The following is a 19,761-nucleotide window of genomic DNA, read 5'->3' as shown; positions in this document are numbered from 1 at the left end:
ATAGTGGTACTCGATACTCGCTAATAGTTGCAGAATGTACTTATCAAGTTCTGGGAAAGCTTTTCAGCAACCAATATCCTGGAAAACAGGTAGGCCTGCCTGGCCACTCACAACCATAATCATGATAACCTACGATGGAGACCTGTGATTCTAAGTGGTCTGGCATCTGTACCATCATTACTCTGGCCTCCTGCGTTATTAACCCGACTGCTGCATGGACGATAAGTGCTGCGAATAGTGATCATGCACCCTGGCCTGAGCAGCTCGCTTGGCTCGCTTGGCTAATTGAAAGTCTGCCGACCTCGGCCACATTATGTTGCTAATACATGCACAACCCCAGTCACAGCGCACAAGTAGTTGGTTGAGTTTGGCCGTCAGGAGGCCAGCGCAAGGTATCCGGGGCGCGGGTCTGATTCCAGCGAGGGGCAATGTGGTACCCCGCAGCGCAAGGGTAGCGTGATACCCTAAGCCAACGTGCGTGCTGCATGAGTAGCGTGATACTCGCCGAGCGCTTTTGCTGTTGCCTAGCAACGCGTTTCTGTCTTTCCTGGGCCCCCAAATGCATGTTGGGTGGCCCTGCGCATGACTGCACGTTGTCATAGCAACCTTGGAAATCTCAAGCCGGTTACCAACAAGCTAGGAATCAGACCAAGCCGAATGCCCCCGCCGGCCCCCGGCGCTTCATTGCAATTGAATTAATATTTTGTCCAGAATAGTGAGCTAGGACAGATCAAATACAATGTAGCTTGGAGTACCATCATGCTGAGTGGCACTCATTGTGAGACGTAGGATAGTGTAGAGCGATAATAAATACCAGGAGGCGTGGGTGGGAGGGAGAAATTGCAAAACAGTTGGATGCACGCAGCAGCACAGCTAGCAAGAGAAAGAGCCGTGGATGGGTTTGTTCCTGTTTTTGATGGCTGTGGCCATCCGTTCGCCCAACGCTCGTGTGAGTACGGCGTTTGTTTGTGCTGCCAGCTCGCGTCCGGCGTTTGTTTGTGCTGCCAGCTCGGGCCCGGTGCGCGAGTGAAACCGAACCGTGACAAAGGCTTTCGCTCTTTAGTGCTATTGACTGGCTTTTCATACGATGCCTATTGATGTCTAGAGACATGCTGTCTAGCCTTCCCCTGGTACGCATTCACGGGGCTTTGTTGAAGTTCGTGCCGTGAACTGCCAAAGGGAATTGTTTGAATGGTGCTGGGGCGAGTGCGACATTACGGCGTCCCTGCAGCCGGCCTAATCGCGTTTGTTGCCACAACCGATTTTAACCCGACTGCTGCATGGACGATAAGTGCTGCGAATAGTGATCATGCACCCTGGCCTGAGCAGCTCGCTTGGCTCGCTTGGCTAATTGAAAGTCTGCCGACCTCGGCCACATTATGTTGCTAATACATGCACAACCCCAGTCACAGCGCACAAGTAGTTGGTTGAGTTTGGCCGTCAGGAGGCCAGCGCAAGGTATCCGGGGCGCGGGTCTGATTCCAGCGAGGGGCAATGTGGTACCCCGCAGCGCAAGGGTAGCGTGATACCCTAAGCCAACGTGCGTGCTGCATGAGTAGCGTGATACTCGCCGAGCGCTTTTGCTGTTGCCTAGCAACGCGTTTCTGTCTTTCCTGGGCCCCCAAATGCATGTTGGGTGGCCCTGCGCATGACTGCACGTTGTCATAGCAACCTTGGAAATCTCAAGCCGGTTACCAACAAGCTAGGAATCAGACCAAGCCGCCGAATGCCCCCAAATTCTGCGTTGGTCAGCCGAATGACCTTAGTGTGGTATTCAAGCGCTTCAGCTACATCATGTACATGTACGTAGTTCAAATGCGTGCCATTCGTATGGTTGTTTTCCCTTAGTGACATTGATAAGGGTTTGAATCGCATGTAGTCGGCAAAAGCAATGGGTGGCATGATGCCTTAGGTGGGAGCTATAGCACAGCAACTGAGGGTGCAGGTTACTGAGGTAACTTATCATAAGTATCAGAGGCGTGCGTGCACAGTCAGTGCTAGAACGTGAGTGCATACGTCAGCGAATGGGCGTACCAGCGTGTGTACCTGCATGCGTGCTTGCGTGGTGTCAGACTGCGGGTGCGCGTACGCGTGCATGCATATGTGTGTGCATGCGTGGGGGTGTGCGTGCGTGTGTATGTGTATGCGGGTGCGTGTATGTGGGTGTGGCTGTGCGCGCTTGCGCCAGCGCAAGGTATCCGGGGCGCGGGTCTGATTCCAGCGATGGGCAATGTGGTACCCCACAGCACAAGGGTAGCGTGATACCCTACGCAGCACAAGGGTAGCGTGATACCCTACACAGCACAAGGGTAGCGTGATACCCTACACAGCACAAGGGTAGCGTGATACCCTACGCAGCACAAGGGTAGCGTGATACCCTACACAGCACAAGGGTAGCGTGATACCCTACGCAGCACAAGGGTAGCGTGATACCCTACGCAGCACAAGGGTAGCGTGATACCCTACACCGCACAAGGGTAGCGTGATACCCTACGCAGCACAAGGGTAGCGTGATACCCTACACAGCACAAGGGTAGCGTGATACCCTACACAGCACAAGGGTAGCGTGATACCCTACGCAGCACAAGGGTAGCGTGATACCCTACGCAGCACAAGGGTAGCGTGATGCCCTACACAGCACAAGGGTAGCGTGATACCCTACGCAGCACAAGGGTAGCGTGATACCCTACGCAGCACAAGGGTAGCGTGATACCCTACACAGCACAAGGGTAGCGTGATACCCTACGCAGCGCAAGGGTAGCGTGATACCCTACGCCAACGTGCGCGCTGCATGAGTAGCGTGATACTCGCCAAGCGCTTTTGCTGTTGCCTAGCAACGCGTTTCTGTCTTTCCTGGCCCCCAAATGCATGTTGGGTGGCCCTGCGCATGACTGCACGTTGTCATAGCAACCTTTGAAATCTCAAGCCGGTTACCAACAAGCTAGGAATCAGACCAAGCCGCCGAATGCCCCCAAATTCCGCGTTGGTCAGCTGAATGACCTTAGTATGGTATTCAAGCGCTTCAGCTACATGCATGTAGTTCGAATGCATGCCATTCGTATGTTTGTATTCCCTTAGTGACACTGATAAGGGTTTGAATCGCATGCAGTCGCAAAAGCTATGGGTGGCATGGTGCCATAGGTGAGAGCAATAGCACCGCAACTAAGTGGAGCAGATAGCTTCTCATAAGTATCAGAAGCGTGCGTGCACAGTCAGTGCTAGAACGTGAGTGCGTGCGTCCGCGAGTGGCCGTACCAGCGGGTGCGCAGCGTGTGTGCATGCGTGCATGCTTGCACGGTGTCAGAGTGCGGGTGCGCGTACGCATGCGTGTGTGCATACATGTGGGTGTGCGCGTGCGTGCGTGCGTGCGTGTGCATGTGTATGCGGGTGCGTGTATGTGGCTGTGCGCGCTTGCGCGCCTGCGGACGGTGAACAGTTACTTTCCACAGCGGACATAGTGCTTGTAGCAGGCACTTCGCCGTTCTGCCGAGTTTCATGATCTCGGATTCGGTGAAGCCGCTCAATGCTCCTGTGGTTGCGGGTCCGGCTCTGAGGCCGTGCAGTGGATACTGGTTCGGTGGGTACCCTGCGCTGCTCAGGAGCTGACGGATTAGACGTGTGAGTCTTTGTGCAGCCAGGAAATTGCCACAGCTTTCGATGACCAGTGGTCTATTGGGCAGGTTGGCGCGTCTGGAGAGATAGGTGTGCATGGCTCTGACCGAGCAAACCGTTGAGTTGGTGGTTGTGAGCCGGACGGAGTGACCCTTGCCGAGTTGGTCGGTCTTGGACTTCTTGATTGTGACCTGTATGGCCTGCGGCGTGATGGAGAGGTCATTTGTTCGGAGGCCCCCGTCTGACATGGTTGTGGCGGTTGTGGAAGTGTATTCGCTTGCCCGGAGACAGGCGAAGAAGCCCGGGCAAATAGCTGCCCATGCCATGGCTCGGTCGGTAGCGTTGAGATTAGACCTAATCAGGGCGTTGCGCATAGCTGCCATGTGGGGCCGGAGGATTGGCTTGCTGGCGTTCTTAGTTCGGTTGGCCTGTGCACGTGCCACTCCTTTAACTGCGAGGTCCACTCTTCGCGAAGAGAGATCTTTGCCGTTTTCTTTGGCAATTGCCCGGATCGCCGACACATACAAGCGGACGGTTGACGCGGCATGTTGACGTGCCAGGTAGGCTACAAACGCCGTCATGATGGTGTCTGTCATCACCTTGGTGCCGACTAGTTTGCAGAGTTGGTGCAGTCGTTTCCAGGCTGTCGCGCATGTGGCGCTCAGGCACCACAACATCAACAGAGACTCGACCAGCCCGCTGTGCTGCTGTTGCTGCTGCTACTGTTGGGAGTGTTGGCTGTACACGTGGAGGTACCAATGGTTGCAGACCCATCGATGTGGTCAAGTGGCTGTGCGCGTTCAATATGTAAAGCCACACGGCGACGCTCACCGCCATACTTGCGCTCTAGCAACTTCTTAGCTGCGTCATAGGCTGATGGTGAGTAGCCAAATCGCTCGATGGCTGTCAGTGCTTCTCCTGCCAAATACTGCCTCAATTGCAACAGCTTGTACTGAGGGGTGGCGGGTGCACTATCTACACATGCCATGAAAGCTTCTCGGAATGACTCAAACGTACGTTTGTCACCGCTGAATATCGGTATGCCAACTCGTTGTAGCTGCTTCCATGGCTCTGCACGAGCCTGGTTTTGTTGCATTTGAGGTAGCCCTGTTGCATACATTTCAATTTGATTTCCAATATTGGATGGTGTTGCATAACCCTTGGCTGTTGCATGTACCTGGAAGACATCTGTGGTTGGTCGGTATGCCCATATACATTAGTACCTGTAGAAGCCATTGACATTGTGCTCATAGGCGGTGCCTGCCACTGGATACATGACTGGGGCGCTGCCATTGACACTGGAGGCTTTCTGAAAGAGTGTGGATTAGCCTGTGTACCAACACTGTACTTAGTATTCACTGCAGTATTCACACTATGCGTACTGGTTGAGTATACAGAATTGCTTGGAAGAACATTGCTACTGCCAGTACTGCCCAAGGGTAATGTAGGACCAGTAACCTTAGAACTACTACTAGATGTACTGCCTGAGGTAGTTGTGTTTGCAGTAGCAGGCCTAGCATGCACACTCACACCATCATTGACACTTACTGCGGTAGGTCTACATGTAGTGGCACTTGTCATGGTCACTTTTGGTTTTGCGGAACCATCTGTATACTGGCCAATGTTGGACTGGACAGCGCTGCGCTGGTGACCTCTGTAGTCTGGGATGGTACCACCAGTACCAGTAGCTGTTGAAATAATTGAATGCCCTGTTACCATGGTTACTGCTGTGCGGTCATCCGTGTCAAAACGTAGTTGTTGATCAGTTGCATTTGTTGCATCTCCGCTGGCGGACCTGTTCACGTCTCGTTGTTGTAGCGATCTGGCCAGCAATCCCGCTGTGACTCAAACCCAAGCATGGCAGTGGTCCTGCGGACGGTTCATTGCTGTAAACATGTCCTGGCCACCAGCCGCCGACTTCCCTGGCTTCATCGCGGCACTGTTGATGCGAATTACCGGTATACTGCTGCGTTTCAGCTGAGGCGACTGGCACGCGGTGAGTTGTTCTTACAATTTCAAACGCCAAGTCCGTCGCTTCGTCAAATTGCCTCTGGAGTACTTCCAGCTCACTAATCATCTTATCCTTCTCTCTCGCATTGCTCTCTGCTTCGTATAAACCAGCTAGATCTGTGATCGTCCCTTCCGCCTTCCGCTCTCTCATTATGATCTTTCGAGCTCGTTCATTTCTTTTTCGACATCGAAATAGCTCTCATCGGCCGTGCATCGCATCTGCACTCGCTGGGCTTTTACTATCAGCCCTCGTCTTGTCCTGCGTTTTCCTGGCTCGGAGCGCAGAAATTGCAAAACAGTTGGATGCACGCAGCAGCACAGCTAGCAAGAGAAAGAGCCGTGGATGGGTTTGTTCCTGTTTTTGATGGCTGTGGCCATCCGTTCGCCCAACGCTCGTGTGAGTACGGCGTTTGTTTGTGCTGCCAGCTCGCGTCCGGCGTTTGTTTGTGCTGCCAGCTCGGGCCCGGTGCGCGAGTGAAACCGAACCGTGACAAAGGCTTTCGCTCTTTAGTGCTATTGACTGGCTTTTCATACGATGCCTATTGATGTCTAGAGACATGCTGTCTAGCCTTCCCCTGGTACGCATTCACGGGGCTTTGTTGAAGTTCGTGCCGTGAACTGCCAAAGGGAATTGTTTGAATGGTGCTGGGGCGAGTGCGACATTACGGCGTCCCTGCAGCCGGCCTAATCGCGTTTGTTGCCACAACCGATTTTATTTTCTTTAAAAAAAGAGGAAAGCACTCATTTAGTGAAATTAAATACCTGAAGGTAATCGCTATGACCGGCAACTCGATCATTAACAATATAGGTAATCGATGTCCAATCTTTAGTGATCGTTTCACCCCTATAAGACTAAGATATCACAAGCTAATAGTGTTGCGGCGCATAATTGGTGACATTGGAATTGAAAAACAGTGGCATAGTGTTGACCAGATGGCACATAGGTTGTTTCAAGTCATGTGTGACATTGCGCCATATTGTTGGGTGTGTTTATGTTCATATGCTGTGCAGGAAGAGGTACTCTTTGCCTACGACCCGTCATCATATCCAGTTCTTGATGACATACCTGTGAAGCTGGAGCCATACAACAAACTGTTCACCATGGCGCTCAAGTGGCAGAAGACCCAAAAGAAGTGGATGGATGGTCCGTTTCTGGATGTGGAAGCAGAGGCTGTCGAAGCTGAGGTGAGAAGAATCATTTGAGGCGAACAACCACATAATGCCTTTTCACTGGCCGTTTGGCTGCTTCTCACAAAATGACGGAGTCGATGCTGCTGCTACTACCCTCATATTTATGTGCCGATTTAGGTTTGTTATCTGCAGTATGTTTTATTCATGCACCTGGTGATCAGTTTTACGCTTTGGCCATGCATGCCAGGGCACCCTCGTTCCTTTTAGTACCTGTATTCTGTTTTACGATTGCGTTTCTGTGTGTCTGTGTGTGTGTGTGTGTGTGTGTCTCTGTGTGTGTCTCTGTGTGTGTCTCTGTGTGTGTCTCTGTGTGTGTCTCTGTGTGTGTCTGTGTGTCTGTCTGTGTGTGTCTGTGTGTGTGTCTGTGTGTGTGTCTGTGTGTGTCTGTGTGTGTCTGTGTGTGTGTCTGTGTGTGTGTCTGTGTGTGTGTCTGTGTGTGTCTGTGTGTGTGTCTGTGTGTGTGTCTGTGTGTGTCTGTGTGTGTCTGTGTGTGTCTGTGTGTGTGTCTGTGTGTGTGTGTCTGTGTGTGTGTCTGTGTGTGTGTGTGTGTGTGTATGTGTGTGTGTCTGCTGCTCCGGTGCCCATTCACAGACGGAGGAGTTCTGGCGCGACACGTACAAGCTGTACAAGCAGTTCAATGCCCAGGCACAGAAGCAGGCCAACAAGGCCAAGGATCGCCTGCAGAAGAACAAGCGCGAGGAGCCCGCCAAAAAGGACGACCAGCAGACAGCTCCCGTTCGAGTTGCCGCCGCTGTTCAGGAGCAGATAAAGGCCTTCAAAGTGAGCTTGAGTTGGTGCATAGGTGTTCACAATTGTTTCCACGCATCACCTCATGGACTTCAACTTGTGCATGGATTAGTATAGTCTCCATTGTGAAACTCTAGTGGTGTCGGTCTAGTGAGTAATGCCAGTAATAAATATTCCTACTCTAAAACCACATGACGTAGAATCATCAGCCCATTGGAGGCAGGCATCCATTGCCTTGCACGCACATGCTTGCTACGCAGGGTATATCTTGCTACACCAGTTATCAATCACCATGGTGTGTCTTTTGCGCAACTGCTGTGTTATGTCAGGAAAATCTACCGACTTTGCAGATCATGTGCAATCCGGGAATCCGAACGCGCCACTGGGAGCGGGTAAGAGTCCGGTCAGCAGTGCATGCTTTAGGGTTAATTTATGGTAAGGAGTGCTGTCTGATGAAAACGGAATTCTCATTAAAAGAACAGGGTTCTAGAAGCACGGCAAGTTTCAGAAGTAATTTTGAGGTAACAACAGCACGGATTGGATTGATTGGATAAGAGTAACAACATAGAATTTGCGACGAACTTGACCATTTGACATTTTCGAAACACTCCACCATCCCACAATGTGCTCTTGGCCCACATTCATAGCACCATAGCAACACGATGTCCTCGCTATGGTGTTGTGAACGCGGGCCAAGAGCTCAGTGTGGAGTGGTGGAGTGTTACAACAGTTCATTCTGTAGTGCGAAGTTGCAATTGTACTTTGAACTTGTTGATGGCATCAACAAATTATATACTTCATGCACTGTTCCTGGATGAATGCTGAAATAGAATGTGCGTGCACACTGAGTTCAACTCTCAGGCTAAATTCTCCTCTGAGGTGATTCTCGCCAAAGCTCATTGGTTTGGGGAGTTTCATAGTAGCTCCTCCTGTCTTTGCCATAAGAGTTAATTAAAGAAGCCAATTGAAAAGCAAAAATCATGATTGCAAACACCGTAGATTCTCGAGCTGGAGAGTAATAAGGAGGTGTAAAGCGCATCATGAATATCTCGGAGACGTAGTTGGCTGCGTCTTTCTTTGGTGGCAGATGTCGGAAATCTCAAGCTTGGAGCTGACGCCAGATTCAGGCACGACCCTGAGAAAGATGCTGAAGAACGACCTTGCACCGTACCTGGAGCAGTTCCAGGAAGTCAGCACTGCGGCCAGCAAGGTACGGATTGTTAGGCGAGTGTGTACCGGTAGTCATTATCACTCAGGACATGCATGTTGTACCACCCACTGCACATTCCTGGAATCCATTACCTGGAGGTGTGCACATTTTGCTCTGTAGCATTAGGCCTTTGTTCTTCTTCGCATCATTGATGTCTGAGAGTAATGTACTTTGTGTATATTCACTGGTTTGAGGGAAAAAACATTGTGTATGCGTGACTGTGTGTGTGATAGTCTTATGACGGGTGCTGTATTGTTTGAGTGTTCACTACCGTTGTGTACGCATTTTTCAGCTTACTAGAATACTTGATGACGGCTATCTTGAATGGATTGCTGGTGTTTCCGTGCAGGAATTTTCTTTGGAAAAGGCCATGGCCAGGATGGTGGAGGACTGGGATCCGATTTCTTTCAACACTACACAGTACCGTGACACTGGTAAGCGTGCATGTGCATATACTGGCCTGACCGGCCTTGCGCTGGTGTGGAGTGTACGCATGACATCAGAAGATCCGATTGCACTCGACCAAGACCCTATGCAGAGCTGGATCAGGTGTTGCACACTCTGGGGGGGGGGGGTATTTACTCTTGCTGGTATGTTTGAGGATATGCATGCCGGCACGTACGTGTTTGTCCTCGATATCTTCTCCAGGCATCTCTGCTTATCATTTGTTCTCCTTCAGGCACCCTGCATATCATATGTTCAGTACTTTAGCAATGCACATGTTGTTACGTATTTTTGTTGCAAATCTGTCGTCACTCCTATCACACTGTATAATACGAGCATAGGAAATGCATCTACATGTGATTCAATTCCGAAAGTACTGCTAAGCCTTTGATATAGAGTTGTATCTAGTTGGTGTTTTGGTGGCTAGTAGAAATTTGTATATCCGAATATGTGCTACATTCGGATGGAGAGCCAAGGACAAATTTATAGAAAAGAAGAAGGACCAAGGAACTACAAGTTACGCTGTAATGTCCACTAACATCACCAGTTACTAAACAATCAGTTCATTTGATAACATACCGTCGGTCAGTGTCGTGCAATGTATCGCATGAACTGATTGTTTAGTAACTGGTGGTGTTAGTGGACATTATAGCGTAACTTGTAGTTCCTTGCTCCTTCTTCTTTTCTATAAATGTGCTACATTCCTTGGCTTAGCTTGTTCCAGTGGAACCCTGTGCATCTTCCATGATCACATTCGAGTGTTGTTATGTTTCTGTCTGTACATGTGCATGCTGCAGGCATTTCCATTCTCACATCGGTCGATGAAATCCAGACCAACCTTGACGATCAAATCGTCAAGACGCAGACCATGCGTGGTTCGCCGTTTATCAAGCCCTTCGAAGTAGAAATCAAGGTAATCTTTTGTATGTTTTGTGTGTCTGGTGCTTTCATCAGAATAGTCACTTTCGACTCCCACTTTTCCTATCTCTGCAATCAAAGTAGCATGAATGTATCGTAAGACAGACCACGGCGAATGCACATCATGCAGAATGATCTTGAGGGAATGAGAAGGGGAAGTCTGAAGAAACTGTCGCCTCCAGGACTTGAGAACCAGGGGCGTTCGCTTTAGACCAGCGGTGCCCTACCACTAAGCTATGGTGTATGTGTAGTCCTCACCCAAGTAGAGACTGTCCAACATTTTCGTCAGACTTCGGAAGTTGCGCTTCGTGCGAAACTACACAGGCGGTTGAGACGCAGCCCTCACTGTACCCTCACACTTCAAGGGCAAACTAGTATATGGGGAGCCCCAAATGCATCAAATATTCATCAGTTTGAAGAAATGAAAAGAGAAATAAAGTCTGAAGAAAGCAGAAGGCGTTCGTTTTGATGTACAGGTTTCAGGATAAACTACTGCTTTTGAAAATGATCTACCGAAATGGGTAGATCTGTGTTCGTGCACTTCCATCTACAGTTTTTTTTTCCCCAAATCGGTTCTACTCTACTTTACCAGGTAGCCACTAAAAAATGGCTACAAGCTCAACTCTTGGCTCAGTTCATCTAGTTTCTCCCATGCTGACTAGCCAGTGAGCTTTCTTGACAGCCACTTCCCCAGGCAGATTTACCCAAGAAGCAAAGAAAAGTGTATGTGCGTGTTGTCAGTAGCTGTCTGTTCGCAAGACCACCAAAAGAGTACATCCTATGCAGGAAGTATGCCCCGAGTACGTCGTACAAGGTACACTGCTGTACGCATTCTTATGCACGAAAATTCGTGCCATGAAATTTGTACGTAATCAGCATGTGTACGTCAAATTTGGTACTGAATGATTTTCACTGTACTGTATGTCGCTGTCGATCGCATTCTTTCTCTGTTTGCCTAGGCTTGGGAGGAGCGTTTGGTGAAAATGCAAGACATGCTAGATGAGTGGCTGAAGGTGAGCTGGTTACCGTTATTACATGCGTGCGGGTCTTGTGCTGGTCTTGTGCTGGTGAATATGCTATGATGTTAGCATTCCAACCTGGCTCTGTGTCGCTCAAACTGCGTTCCGGCGTTCGCATGTGCATGGGCGTATATGTGCATCCATCTTTCCATACTGGCATGTATTGGGCTGGTTGCCTATCTCACTCCTCCTCCCCGTCTTTGGCCTCTTCGTCTATGTTTTGGAGAGGAGGTGTGTGTGTGTGTGTGTGTGTGTGTGTGTGTGTGTGTGTGTGAGTGTGTGTGTGTGTGTGTGTGTGTGTGTGTGTGTGTGTGTGAGAGAGTGTGTGTGTGTGTGTGTGTGTGTGTGTGTGTGTGTGTGTGTGTGTGTGTGTGTGTGTGTGTGTGTGTGTGTGTGAGTGTGTGTGTGTGTGTCCTCTGTGGAAGACTTCCTACTGTTTATTATTTTTTAAATTCCAAATCTGTTTGCCTTGCATACCATTTTTTTCTTCTTTCGCCTAGATGCAAGCCCAGTGGCTGTATTTGGAGCCTATCTTCAGCAGTGAAGATATTATGCAGCAGATGCCCGAGGAGGGAAAGCTCTTCCAGCAGGTTGACAAGACCTGGAAAGAAGTCATGCGTCACACGTCCAAAGATCCAAGAGTGAGTTGATGCGTTTCATTCTCGCTCCACATGCATACCGACAAACCTGTGTTTACAGGACCTTGTACCAAGCGGAATCCCGTATTGACCGGACACACTTCCACGCACCACAGTGCTGTAGATCGAATGTGCATCCTTGGATCAAACGCAATCGTGTCATATCAGGACGGTTTCCGCTGCACCAAGGGCGTCCGGTTAGGGCAGGTTTTACAAACTTTTACTGCATGAACAGAAATGAAGGGTGGGAGGGCAGGGACACTTGTGAAACTCAGAAACTGACTGAGGAAGCCAGAAAAGCAACTTCTGGATACTAGTACTCTGCTGTCTCGGTAGAATTTCGAATTGACGCCATTTTTATGATGCAATGCTCCTTGCACGATTGATTTGCGATGTGTGTCAACGCATCCCGCGTGTTTCCTTGAACTAGTTTGTACAGAATCAAGTGGGGCTTTGTCCACCACATCATAGTGTTCATGATGCACCTGATCACATGTTTACAGTGCGCATTGCATCAAAATATGACGTCAACTTGAAATTGTGTCGGGACAGCACCCACAGTGGAGTTGCACACTGTTGGGGGTATGCACTCTTGTTGATAATGACTGCATGGGACATAGTGATACTGTTTATTCGAAACGTTGCTGGCATAAGTGTTATCTCGTGTCTCCAACACTGGTGACATGTTCTTCCTGCCAGGGCAGTGCTCTGTTGGCAGCCAGGATGAGCTGCATGACTTGCCACGAGTCTCTTTCGGATGGAGTCCATAGTTGTTGCTTCCTTGTTTCTTCAGGGGCACAGTGCATCACCAGGGTGGTGACCATTGTGTGCCATTGACCTTGCTTCCATTCTCCACTGGTGTCTTCATTATCAGCAAAGCAAGATGACAAGTGCGCTGCATTTTCGTGCATTAGCAGGTAGTTGTGGAGACACACTGTTGCCTGAATGATCAGCTCCACATTCTCAGTGTTTGCTCTTATGGTTCGTCTGAAGATGCACCACTTGGCAGCAAGAATTCCAAATGCATTCTCGATTGTTCTTCTGGCACTAGATAGTCTGTTGTTGAGCATAGCCTTGTCTTTGTACAGATCTCTGACTGCATATGGCTTCAGTAGCCAGGTGCGGAGTGGGAAAATCTCGTCCCCTAGGACAACATACAGCAGCTTGGTGCTGTTGATGTTAGCGGGCAGCGGGATACCAATGCTATTGTTCTGCAGACATGCTCCCATCTCCGATGCTGCGAAGATTGATCCATCGTTATCCCTGCCGTACGAGCCAACATCAACCATGGTAAACGCATAGTTGGCATCACACATTGCCATCAGAACCAGACTGTGGAAGCCTTTATAATTATAAAAATTGCTATCACCGAATTTGTGGCATTCCATGGCAACATGCTTCCCGTCAAGGGCGCCATTGCAATTGGGGAAGTCCCCACTGAGTAGAACTTTCCTGTAATGTCACTCCATTGTTGGGAGTTTGATGGCATTGGCAGATACCTTTCATGCAAGCATTCCCAAATGGCTTTGCATGGGTCCCTGACTGTGTAGCAGGCAGTGGATCACCTAAGAAAGAAATTAAATGATTGAGATTGCTGAGAATCCTCAATAGCCAGGTAACGAAGCGTCACAACCAACCGTAGGGTCGCAGGTGTAGGTTTCCGTGAACGACACCTGTTGGTCAGTCGATGTTCGAGTAGAGAGAGAGAGGAGGTGCCTAAATCTTCCTGAAGACATCCGCAGGTATCGGAAGAAGAACTCGGGATCTTCACGTTCAAGCTTCTTGAACAAAATCGAGACTTGTCCCTAATCCTCTCTCTTCTTCCACGCAGGTCAGGCCACAAAGCCAGATGGCAAGTGCGCTGCATTTTCGTGCATGAGCAGTTAGTTGTGGAGACACACTGTTGCTTGAATGATCAGCTCCACGTTCTCAGTGTTCGCTCTTATTGTTCGCCTGAAGGTGCACCACTTGGCATCAAGAATTCCAAATGCGTTCTCGATTGTTCTTCTGGCACGACACAGTCTGTAGTTGAACATAGCCTTGTCTTTGTGCAGATCTCTGACTGCATATGGCTTCAGTAGCCAGGTGCGGAGTGGGAAAATCTCGTCCCCTAGGACAACATACAGCAGCTTGGTGCTGTTGATGTTAGCGGGCAGCGGGATACCAATGCTATTGTTCTGCAGGCATGCTCCCATCTCCGATGCTGCGAAGATTGATCCATCGTTATCCCTGCCGTACGAGCCAACATCAACCATGGTAAACGCATAGTTGGCATCACACATTGCCATCAGAACCAGACTGTGGAAGCCTTTATAATTATAAAAATTGCTACCACTGAATTTGTGGCAATCCATGGCAACATGCTTCCCGTCAAGGGCGCCATTGCAATTGGGGAAGTCCCCACTGAGTAGAACTTTCCTGTAATGTCACTCCATTGTTGGGAGTTTGATGGCATTGGCAGATACCTTTCATGCAAGCATTCCCAAATGGCTTTGCATGGGTCCCTGACTGTGTAGCAGGCAGTGGATCACCTAAGAAATTGATTGTTCTTCTGGCACGAGACAGTCTGTAGTTGAACATAGCCTTGTCTTTGTACAGATCTCTGGCTGCATATGGCTTCAGTAGCCAGGTGCGGAGTGGGAAAATCTCGTCCCCTAGGACAACATACGGCAGCTTGGTGCTGTTGATGGTAGCAGGCGGCGGGATACCAACGCTATTGTTCTGTAGGCATGCTCCCATCTCCGACGCTGCGAAGATTGATGCATCGTTATCCCTGGCATACGAGAACATCAACCATGGTGAAAGCATAGTTGGCATCACACATTGCCATCAGAACCAGACTGTGGAAGCCTTTATCATTATAAAAATTAATTGCTACCACCAAATTTGTGGCATTCCATGGCAACATGCTTCCCGTCAAGTGCATCAATGCAATTGGGGAAGTCCCACCCAGAGTAGAGCTCTTCTGCAATGGCGCTCCGTTGTTGGGAGTTTGATGGCATCGGGAGGTACTCTTTCGTCGGAAGAAATACTTGGGAGCTTCACGTTCAAGCTTCTTGAACAAAATCGAGACTTGTCCCTGATCCTCTCTCTCTTCTTGCACGCAGGTCAGGTCTTGTACCCACGCAGGGGTCCTGTCCGCCTCAGTTGTTAGCCGGGTTGAAGGCGAAGCCAACGGGGACACAGATCGAGCAGACGAGAGTTTATTGCCGTAGCTATGCAGAAGACGTTACTTCAGTAACGTCTGGCGCTAGCCAGGGTCCACACAGCTTTAATTTGGTGCTTGTTTGTTTGTTTGTTTGTGTCACGCCTGGAGCTATCCCGTATCTGTCCCGTATCTGTCCCGTATCTGTCCCGTATCTGTGACTACAAAGGCTCTACAGGATTGTACATAACAGCTGTCCACAATATTTGCTGGCTCCCGTATCTGTCCCGTACCGTACCAATATTCGTCGTATTATGTATACGACTCCCTGATGTAGAGGGAGATTTGGAAAGAAATAGGGAGACGAGGAGGAAATGAAATTAGTATAGACGCCGAATAGGTGATAGGATGCGTCAGCAAAAACATACTTTGGAAGAGAGATCCCGTCGTCTCCAAAATAAGCGTGAACGGGCGATTCAGCGCCGGTCACAGGAAACGTCGGAAGAGAGATCCCGTCGACTCCAGAACGTCCGTGATCGGCAGAGTCAGCGCCGGTCACAGGAAACGTCAGGACAGACATCCCGTCGACTCCAGATCGCCCGTGATCGGCAGAGTCAGCGCCGGTCACAGGAAACGTCAGGACAGACATCCCGTCAACTCCAGAACGCCCTTGATCGGCAGAGTCAGCGCCGGTCACAGGAAACGTCAGGACAGACATCCCGTCGAGTCCAGATTGCCCGTGATCGGCGGAGTCAGCGCCGGTCACAGGAAACGTCAGGACAGACATCCCGTCGACTCCAGAACGCCCGTGATCGGCAGAGTCAGCGCCGGTCACAGGAAACGTCAGGACAGACATCCCGTCGAGTCCAGAACGCCCGTGATCGGCAAAGTCAGCGCCGGTCCCAGGAAACGTCGGTCGACACAAATGCAAGAAATGAGCATAGGAGGCTTAATCGTGCTGATTCGCGTCATGCTACTGCAGCTGCGCACATGGAAACTGTGCGGCCTATGGTAGAGGAAAAAAAATCATGCAATGGTGTCCTCTTTGACGCGTGAAGAGCGCCAGCAGTATATATATATACCTATATAGCCTCCTATACAATGATGTGGCCAATCAACGGAAAAAAAAACATTTCCATCAGTTCTAATAACATGTACGATGAGCTAGGCAAAAAAGCATAAAAGCATAGCGTAGGGCCCTAAGCTTCCAAGCTCTCTCGTTTGGGCCAGTGAAGATGCGGGGGGGGGGGGGGGGGGGGGACGGTCTCGTCACTCGTGAGGCTAAAAACTGACTGTGGATGCCGAAAAAAGAGCAGCGATAAAGGGAGAAATCAGATGCCATATTTGCATCAGGAAAAAAGGTTGCACGAGAAACATTTCTCGCCAGTCTGAGAAATATCGATTCAGCGACTGGAGCAAATCTGGGCAATCGAAGCTAGGCATTGCAAGGGTGGACATGCATATTTTGCTGTTTTTTTTATACTGGCATCTTGTGATGGCATGGCAGACTACAGTAATGTAGTCCAAGCCTCTCTTTGCCTCCATTGCCTTTATGGCTGAAATGTGTGTTAGCATACAATATACCTTTATGGCTGAAATGTGTGTCAGCATACAATATACTTGTACCTTTATGGCTGAAATGTGTGTCAGCATACAATATACCTTTATGGCTGAAATGTGTGTCAGCATACAATATACCTTTATGACTGAAATGTGTGTCAGCATACAATATACATGTATAAAGACACATCCAATACAGCCAATATTCGAATATTCAGACAAATTACCCCCTCCCCCCCCCCCCCTCACATGTACCCTTGGCTAAGAGTTAGACTGTGATCTATTTCTTTTGACTTGTGCTGGTGTAGGTGTTAGTGGCAACGAGCTACCCTGGTCTAGCCGAGAAGCTAGAGAAGAGTAATGGACTGCTGGACCGTATCCAGAAGGGACTGAACGCCTATTTGGAAAAGAAGCGCCTCTTCTTCCCGCGGTGAGTGTAATGTCATTTGAAGCTTCAGGAATGGTACCTTATTGAACTTTGAATGGGTCTGTGTTCAGGCTTGACTACGCATTGTTTTTGTTTTTCGTCGTGGCCAGTTTGTACGTCAGAATTGCTGTTCTCGTCTTGTTCATACACGCCTGCATGCATCAGTATTACAGTGGGTACGAATATGGAGGGATTGTGAGCGCAGTGCTGTCCATTGCTGACAGTAACCAGATGCACTGTGTGTTTGAATACCTTCCCTTGCTTCATGCCGTCTGCCCTTTGTCTCCCCAGTTTCTTCTTTCTGTCGAACGACGAGATGCTTGAGATTCTCTCGGAGACGAAGGATCCGATGCGTGTGCAGCCGCATCTCAAGAAATGCTTTGAGGGCATTGGCAAGCTGGAGTTCAAGGAGAACTTGGATATCTGCGCCATGTTCAGCAGCGAGGGGGAAAAGGTCAGTGCTGGACGGCAGTGGTCTGGTCATTCTGTGTTGCTGCATGCCAGGAGTGCAATGGTGGAAGAAATATTCCAAGACTGCTGTGGTTTGGCAAAGATTTTCTGGTGCCAATAGGTAACACTGTGAAGGCTGTCAGTGTTGGCGTAATCGGATTAATAAGTTTGACGAAACGCCGCGTTTATCTTTACCAAAGGATACATTATGTCCACTAGGGCCAGGCGTTATCACGTAGTATGGACGAGGGGAGTTTGTGTGTGAGCTGATTTCTACGAAACCATGCTTGCCTGTAGGACGTCGTAATACCGTGCATACATTTCTGCTCTTTTCAGAGATCGCAGTGTACTTTTGCGTTCGTTTTGTTTCCCGGCTCTGCCCAATACAGGTGCAACTAAGTGATCTGATTTCCACGTCCGCAGCTAAGGGTGCCGTGGAGAAGTGGCTGTTACAGGTACAGTTCGGTTGTACATGTATGTCCCGTGTCTCTGTGTGCTGTGCCTAGGCAATGCTTGGTAGAATACTGGAGGCATTGTGCTGGAAGTTTGATTTCATCCTCTGCAACAAAGCGAGTGTATGCCATCTTCTGGGCAACCTGTTCACAAATTGTTCTCATGTCCTTCCTGGGGAGGGGGATGGGGTATTTATACACGTTAAGTCTGACAGAGGTTAGGCAAATGAATTTGTCGTATATGTGTTGTATGGTGTGGTAACTACCGTATCTGGCAAACACTTTAACTTTGTGTGACGCCACTCCGTACAAAATATCTCAAATGTTACCCAAATCATTGCCAGAGTGCTCGGATATTCCCTTACGTTTTCATGCACACACGTGTGTGTGTGTATTTGATTGACTCTGTGTGCACGTGTACAGGTCCAGGACGTTATGTACAAGAGTGTGCGCGACGTAATAGTGCGCTCCAGAGACGTAAGTCTTCTCCCGACCGTGCTGGTGTGTGTATGTTTGTGTATGGTAGCTTGCAGGTGATGTGCAGTATTCAATGCAAAGATCCCAGTTGACAGTTAAACCCTTATTCTACCCGTAAATTTGTATGTACCTTTTTGCGTAGAATCTGACCTGACATTTCGGCATTAATGTGATATTATGATGAAACGTTGAACAATCCAGGTTAGGAGTCTGTCTACTTTGATTTTGTGTGTGTTGTGCATTGCCATGTCAGGCTTACCCAATCACAACACGGACGGACTGGGTGCGTGAGTGGCCCGGCCAGGTCATTCTCTGCGTCGGCTCGATCTACTGGACGCAAGAGGTGCACGAAGCAATCAAGGGTGGCCGCGACGGCCTTGCAGACTACTACAAGTTCCTCTCTAAGCAGGTACAGAACTTTAGGACTGAAAGCATGCAATGGTTGAGTAGTGTTCAGGCAATACACTGCGGGAGAAATACACAGCAGGGCGATACACAGATGCGATAACAGGCGCGTAGCCGGAAGGGTTTGGAAAGGGGCGCGGGAGCAATACACAGCGGGAGCAATACACAGCGGGAGCAATACACAGCGGGAGGAATACACAGCGGGAGCAGTACACAGCGGGAGCAGTACACAGCGGGAGCAGTACACAGCGGGAGCAGTACACAGCGGGAGCAGTACACAGCGGGAGCAGTACACAGCGGGAGCAGTACACAGCGGGAGCAGTACACAGCGGGAGCAGTATGCAGATACGATGACGTCGTAATGAAGCGAGTGCAGTCTTTAACAAGTAGGTGCGGGGTTCGTCACATTGGTAAATAAGACCAGGTGATGTGAAGCATGAATGTACCCTCCTTTCAAATCAACATTGGTGTTGTTACCAGTTTCCAACAATGCCATTGGTTTTCGTGCTCACAGAGACAGTGTTATGTTGTTTCACTCACTGTGTTTTTTCCCGGTTTGCTCCCTGCCTAGCTTGAGGATATTGTCGTTCTGGTGCGCGGCAAGCTTTCTAAGCAGAATCGTATCAGTCTCGGAGCTCTTGTGACGATCGATGTCCATGCTAGAGATGTGATTGGCGAACTGCGAGACAAAGGTACGCACTCAACTTAACCGGATACGCACTGCTACACGCACACGCACACGCACACACACACACACACACACACACACACACACACACACACACACACACACACACACACACATGTGTGTTTTGTTGTCAAAAGAAAAGAGCGTCTGGATATACTTGCACGCGTAGCGCTGCCCACAGAATCCCGTGCTGCTTTCAACTTAAAATTGCACCGTTCATGTTTACCAACTGCCTTCAGTAGAATGTATCACATGTTGATAGCCTATTCGTACTGGCCGCTTGTATTCTCACTCAGCACACCGTGTGCATAGCACACCGTGTGCATACCATCATTCTTATCTCTGCCACTGTGACTTGCTTCCATGCT

At 49.5% G+C, this 19,761-nt stretch overlaps 1 protein-coding gene across 1 annotated transcript in view; it reads left to right on the top strand.

Annotated features, from left to right (window-relative positions):
- LOC135821037 (dynein axonemal heavy chain 12-like) overlaps positions 1-19,761 on the top strand; it is a 96,025-nt gene that overhangs the window by 11,891 nt on the left and 64,373 nt on the right. Inside the window, exons 17-30 of the mRNA XM_065334133.1 lie at positions 6,634-6,807; positions 7,405-7,593; positions 7,890-7,952; positions 8,648-8,770; positions 9,120-9,204; positions 10,012-10,127; positions 11,092-11,145; positions 11,652-11,792; positions 16,803-16,924; positions 17,213-17,375; positions 17,761-17,826; positions 18,247-18,300; positions 18,554-18,709; positions 19,277-19,397. Of these exons, the coding sequence (XP_065190205.1) occupies positions 6,634-6,807; positions 7,405-7,593; positions 7,890-7,952; positions 8,648-8,770; positions 9,120-9,204; positions 10,012-10,127; positions 11,092-11,145; positions 11,652-11,792; positions 16,803-16,924; positions 17,213-17,375; positions 17,761-17,826; positions 18,247-18,300; positions 18,554-18,709; positions 19,277-19,397 (1,627 nt within the window). The remainder of the gene's footprint in view (positions 1-6,633; positions 6,808-7,404; positions 7,594-7,889; positions 7,953-8,647; positions 8,771-9,119; positions 9,205-10,011; positions 10,128-11,091; positions 11,146-11,651; positions 11,793-16,802; positions 16,925-17,212; positions 17,376-17,760; positions 17,827-18,246; positions 18,301-18,553; positions 18,710-19,276; positions 19,398-19,761) is intronic.

Source organism: Sycon ciliatum, chromosome 1, assembly GCF_964019385.1.
Source record: "Sycon ciliatum chromosome 1, ocSycCili1.1, whole genome shotgun sequence".
NCBI classification, from domain to species: Eukaryota; Metazoa; Porifera; class Calcarea; order Leucosolenida; family Sycettidae; genus Sycon; species Sycon ciliatum.
The sequence above is the reverse complement of the archived record's forward strand: the minus strand, read 5'-3'. Positions and strand labels throughout refer to the sequence as shown.